General features: G+C 42.6%; 1 protein-coding gene and 1 pseudogene across 1 annotated transcript; both read right to left on the bottom strand.

Annotated features, from left to right (window-relative positions):
• Positions 1–560: 560 nt before the first annotated feature.
• On the bottom strand, positions 561–1,553 carry LOC105549660 (olfactory receptor 7E24-like). Its single transcript, XM_011994282.1, has one exon. It carries the CDS (start codon positions 1,551–1,553, stop codon positions 561–563), a length of 993 nt encoding a protein of 330 aa, XP_011849672.1.
• A 3,197-nt stretch (positions 1,554–4,750) lies between these two features.
• Positions 4,751–6,081, bottom strand: part of LOC105549679 — a 3,463-nt pseudogene continuing 2,132 nt past the window's right edge.

The raw sequence follows: 6,081 nt of genomic DNA, 5'->3' as shown, positions 1-6,081 counted from the left end.
CACACACAACCTGCCTAAAGAGATTCCATAGATGCTATTCGTAAATTACAGATGAATTGTGGAAGGAGATGGAAATTTGAAATATAGTAAGTCTTCCCTTAACCACTTGACAGGTTCTTGGAAACTCTGATTTTAAGAAAAATTATGCATAACAAACCAATCTTTTTCTTCACCAATATTATAACTAAATAATATTGAACGAAACGACATTAATCAAGGACCTGCTGCACATTGTATCCTTCATGTCACAGTTTCCAAGAACCTCTCCACGATGTGAAGTGAGGACTTCCTCTGTATAAAAAGAGAGTTGTGATTTTAGATGGATACCAGCGTCATTCCTCAGAAACTAAAGGAGGCCGTCCAGGTGTATTGGATTCAGTCATGATGTTTGTGATGAACAAAGGATACCAGAATATTCACTTATTCCAATTAAAGATATAACAAAGAAAGCACTATTCACATAGGAAATGTGGGCAGGGGCCATGATTTGCAGGTTCAGATAATTAATGTTGCTGCCTTTTCTAACTCACACAAGAAAAACAATAGGATGGATAATGAGACTAGACTGTCCTGTTTTGCAGCTTCCACAGGGCCTTTTTAATGTCCCCGTTTCTCAAGCTGTAGATGAAGGGGTTCAGCATGGGGGTGACTACAGTGTACATCACTGAGGCCACCGCACCCTTCCTGGGAGAAGGTGACACAGCTGAACTGAGGTACACGCCAAGGCCTGTTCCATAAAATAAGCAAACAACTGTCAGGTGAGAGCCACAGGTGGAGAAGACTTTGTATCTCCCAGCTAATGATGCAACTCTCAAAATGGAGGAAATAATTTTATAATAGGAGTAGAGGACCCCAGAAATAGGAAGAAACCCAAATATGGAAGCACCGAAATACATGACTATGTTATTGAGGAAGGTGTCAGAACAGGCAAGGCTGAGGAGTTGAGAAGGGTCACAGAAGAAAGAAGAGATGTCCACATCCTTGAAGCAGGTGAATTGTAACACAGTGAAATTGTGCAGCTGGGATTCCACCAGGCTAAGAAGAAAAGACACCAAAACTGAGAAGCCACAGAGGCGTGGGTTCATGATAACTGGGTAGTGCAGGGGGTGACAGATGGCTACGAACCGGTCATAAGCCATCACAGCCAGAAGCATGTCTTCCATGCATCCAAAAAGGGTAAAAAGAGACATCTGTGTCAGGCAGCCCACATAGGCGATGACGCTGCTGTGAGTTTGGATGTCCACAATTGTCTTGGGGATGGTGGTGGAGGTGAAACCGATGTCAGCCAAGGACAGGTTGGAGAGGAAGAAGTACATGGGGGTGTGGAGGTGGGAGTCAGAGCCGACGGCCAGGATGATGAGCAGGTTCCCCAGCACCGTGACCAGGTACATGGACAGGAACAGCCCAGCGAGGACAGGCTGCAGTTCAGGATCATCTGAGAGTTCCAGGAGGAGGAATTCTGAGACACCTGTTAGATTTTGTGGTTCTGTGTAGCTTGGAAACCTTTTAATAAGAAAAGGGAGGTGGAAAATGTGAAACAAGTAAACCAGCATGCAGCACTGTGTCTATACTTTAGATATAAACAATTCACAAGTACAGTTTTCACATCTGAAGATCATACACCCTCAGCCATGACAAATCCAATTTTCTAAGAACTCTTTCCTGGTTGATTTTTGTGCTATTCAATACTTTGTGTATGTACGTACTTTTGAGACAATGGGTGAAGAACATTAGAAGAATAAATATAAGAATGTAGTATATTTTTTAAAATTCATGAATACAGTAAAATATAGACTGTCCTTTAAAAACATCTAAATAAAAAAATATTCTCCTCCCTTGGAGAAAAGAATCTTAAGCTAATTAAAGGAAGTTAAGGAACCATGAAATATATTTTATTTTATTCCAATACAGTGCTACACATTCTACCAATTTAGAATATTTATAAACAGTCTATAAGAGTTAGGGCCACATTATCTAGAAACTAAATCAAACTTGATAGTTCATAATTGTAAAATATTTTCTGTGTCTGTTTTCTTTCAGAGTTTTTATTATTCGAACAATTTTTTGACATTCTTTCTTCAAGGAAGTAAGTGTTCAATCAACCCACAGCCAATATCATACTGAATGGGCAAAAACTGGAAGCATTTCCTTTGAAAACAGGCACAAGGATGCCCTCTCTCACCACTCTTATTCAACATGGTATTGGAAATTCTGGCCAGGGCAATTAGGCAAGAGAAAGAAATAAAGGGTATTCAAATAGGAAAAGAGAAAGTCAAATTGTCTCTGTTTGCAGATGGTGTGATTGTATGTTTAGAAAACCCCATCGTCTTAGCCCAAAATCCCCTTAAACTGATAAGCAACTTCAGCAAAGTCTCGGGATCCAAAATCAATGTGCAAAAATCGCACGCGTTCCTGTACACCAGTAAGAGACAATCAGACAGCCAAATCATGGGTGAACTCCCGTTCACAATTGCCACGAAGAGAATAAAATACCTAGGAACACAGCTGACAAGGGACGTGAAGGACCTCTTCATGGAGAACTTCAAACCACTGCTCAAGGAAATAAGACAGGACATAAACAAATGGAAAAACATTCCATGCGCATGGATAGGAAGAATCAATATTGTCAAATAGATAGGCTTGCATTTATTTATTTATTATTGAGATGGAGTTTTGCTCTTGTTGCCCAGGCTGGAGTGCAACGGCACGATCTCAGCTCACTGCAACCTCCGCCTCCTAGGTTCAAGCGATTCTCCTGCCTCAGCCTCTGGAGTAGCTGGGATTACAGGCATGTGCCACCACGCCCGGCTAATTGTTATGTATTTTTAGCAGAGACGGGGTTTCTCCATGTTGGTCAGGCTGGTCACGAACTCCTGACCTCAGGTGATCCACCCGCCTCAGCCTCCCAAAGTGCTGGGATTACAGGCGTGAACCACCGCACCCGGCCTAGGCTTTCTTTTAAAATCCATTAAATATAAAACTCCTGTCTTTGGCTTATGCGGACATTGCATTTTGGTAAGAAAGGTTTAGCTAAATGCACCTAATCAGAGGCCTACAGCAGCTGCACAGATGGTAACACTGCCATGCACTTGTCAGTGATTAAACAATAATGGAATGTTAATAAGCCTTTTGCATTATCTTCTCTGAGCCTGAAAGAATGTGAAACTAAAATGTGTCTAAGCCCAGGCAAAAATGTTCATCTGTCTTCTTCTCTTTCTGCCTTTATCCTTTTGTTGTACCTAAAAAAATCTCTGACATGGCCTTTAAAAAATTGAATGTTGTAGATGTTATTAAATGGAATTATAAGGATCAAACAAGGGCTATTTTGCCTTGTCTCGAGTTCTATGGCACGTTCCTGAAAGAGATGAAAGAACAGACAGGAAAACATCATGTGTGTTGAAGCCACACTGATTATGGTCAATTTTTGTGAATCAAGGAAGGCTCTATTCAATATTTTTCTGCAATTTTTACTGTAGATGCCTCCACTGTGCCAAGCGAGATATAGGCTCTGGCGAATCAGAAATGAAAGGGGCTGACAGTCCTTCCTCTCACAGCACTCAGTATTTACTTATATGAGGACAAATATTGTCCTGTCAGGATATAGGGAAACTTAACTCAGGTCACACAATATTTTAATTGAATGGTGTAGAGATTAACCTTACAATGCTAATGACAGTATCTAAAAGCCTCTTTGCCTTTATGCGTCCATCACATAGAGATCATGCAGGAGCACCCATGATCTGTTTAATTATTGCTCACTGACATTGGATCAACCAGAAAGCAGCTCAGATGACAGTGCTGAGTCTCAGAGACATGCACGTCTCGCCCCTCATCACACAGATCAGCAGAACAGGCACAATTTAGCATTAAACGGTTGGTCTCTGTTTCCCAGGCATCAAAATTCCACATTGTCTTCCAGCTATCGGGAAGTTTTAAGCAGAGGTCAGAGGTCTTAACCACAGGTATACCTCAGGTGCATTTTGAAACTCTTTCCAGCTCCCTGAATAGGAGGGGAGTCTAAGACCCTGATTTGATGTCTCCTCTAAGGAAGTGGAGAGCTGAAAGCAAAGCCAGGAACAGGAGTAAGGGAGGGATGCGCCCTGAGTTTTTGTGTTCTATTTCTGTGATCTTTCATGTGATCCCAGCTGCACTTCCTTTTTCTTTTCTTTCTTTCTTTTTTTTTTTTTTTAAGAGATGGGCTTTTGCTCTGTCACCCAGGCTGGAGTTCCGTGGTGCAGTCCTTCGGCTGCAGTGAACATGGCATTCACTGGTCTGACCGAGGTCTACTAGAAACTCCGGAAGTGGAGAGTACAATTAGCAGAAGGCAGCTGCAAGAAATGACAGGCATTTGAGAGGACGGTTTGGGTGCACCAGAGAGGAATGCCCAAATTCCATGTGCCTGGACTTTAGACCTCCTGGTTCAATCTTGGCTTCACTCCTTTCTACTTCATGATATGGTACAAGTTATATAAAAATGCATTGCTCTTTTCCTCTTTTGTAAAATAATAATAATGTGTGCACTTATAACATAGAGAAGACCATGCAGATGAAATGAAATAAGCTACATAGAACACAGAGCTCAAAACTCGGCATTTAGGAAGCCCTGTGTAAGAGTTCATGATGTCATGGTGACTGCCATCTTCCTCCTCATCCTCATCATCACCTTCATAATCCTTCCAGAGTGCTTAGGGAACAGTTTCCAGGTACCCATTTTCTCCTGTCTTCAGTGAGATGTTTATAGCTAGTAGAATCAGTTTAGAGAGAAAGTAAAACTTCGAATGACATTTCTGACACCAATCACAACCCAGAACATAAACTCCACAGTCGTCTGAGCTGATATTTTGCACATTGGTGTCCTCCCATCTGCCATCCCACTGTCCCGTTTGTCCTGAGGATCAGGAAACAAGGCTCCCGATTGTCCCTCAGCACTCACTGAGCTGCGCTTCCCCTCTGCTGGGCCATGACCACGGAGAGCAGGTCCGCTGTCCTCCCTGCGTGGTGCGTGATGGAGGCTCAGGCTCCGTCCTCAGGACTGGCAGGAAGACAGGGTCAGACATGAGCCTCCTGATGCAGATGACAGATGTGGAGCCCACTGGACTGGAAGCTCACACTGCAGGGCTGGAGGCACAGGCTGAGTATTTACTATGCTATGGCCATGGGGGCTCAAGGCACAGAGCTCCTCATTAGCCAAATTGGCCCAAGTTCCCCAGTCTCTAAGGTCTTCCTCACAGTCATGGATGAAGAAGAGAAAATGAATGTCCACAGAAGCATTTGGGCTCTTCCTCTACTCAGGAGAAATCCGTGTGTATAGTTCATTTCATTTCTTTTTCTTCCAAGGATCCATCTTTTTTAATTTCTGTATTTTTATTGTGGTAAAATATACTGCACTTAAATACGAAAGTTATAAATATAAGTGGTTTTATATAAAACGGGAAATATGAAAATCTTTTCATTGTAACCACTTTTAAATGTAGTTCATTGGCCTTATGCACATTCATATTGTTGTTCAACCTCCACCATCATCCCTCTCCTGAACTTCTTTGCCTTCCAGAAGAGGTGCTCAGTGCCCACGGACAAACCACCCATCTCTTCATTTCGCCAACCCCTAGCAACCACCATTCTACTTTCTGTCTCTATGAATTTAAGTATGCAAGATACTTGTAACGAATGGAATCATACTGTGTTTGTCTTTTGTGACTGGTTTGTTTCACTAAGCATAATGTTTCTAGGTTCATCCATGTTGTAGCACATGTTAGAATTGTCTTCCTTTATAAGGCTTAATAAAAGTTCATTTTGGCCAGGCACAGTGGCTCACGCCTGTAATCCCAGCACTTTAGGAGGCTGAGGCAGGCGGATCACAAGGTCAGGAGATCAAGACCATCCTGGCTAACACAGTGAAACCTCGTCTCTACTAAAAACACACAAAATTAGCTGGGTGTAGTGGCGGATGCCTATAGTCCCAGCTAGTTGGGAGGCTGAGGCAGGAGAATGGTATGAACCCGGGAGGCAGAGCTTGTAGTGAGCCAAGATCATGCCACTGCAACTCCAGCCTGGGCCACAGAGCGAGATTCCTTTTTTTTT

This window comes from Mandrillus leucophaeus, unplaced genomic scaffold (genome assembly GCF_000951045.1).
Source record: "Mandrillus leucophaeus isolate KB7577 unplaced genomic scaffold, Mleu.le_1.0 Scaffold451, whole genome shotgun sequence".
NCBI classification, from domain to species: Eukaryota; Metazoa; Chordata; class Mammalia; order Primates; family Cercopithecidae; genus Mandrillus; species Mandrillus leucophaeus.
This window is presented reverse-complemented; position numbering and strand designations above follow the sequence as displayed.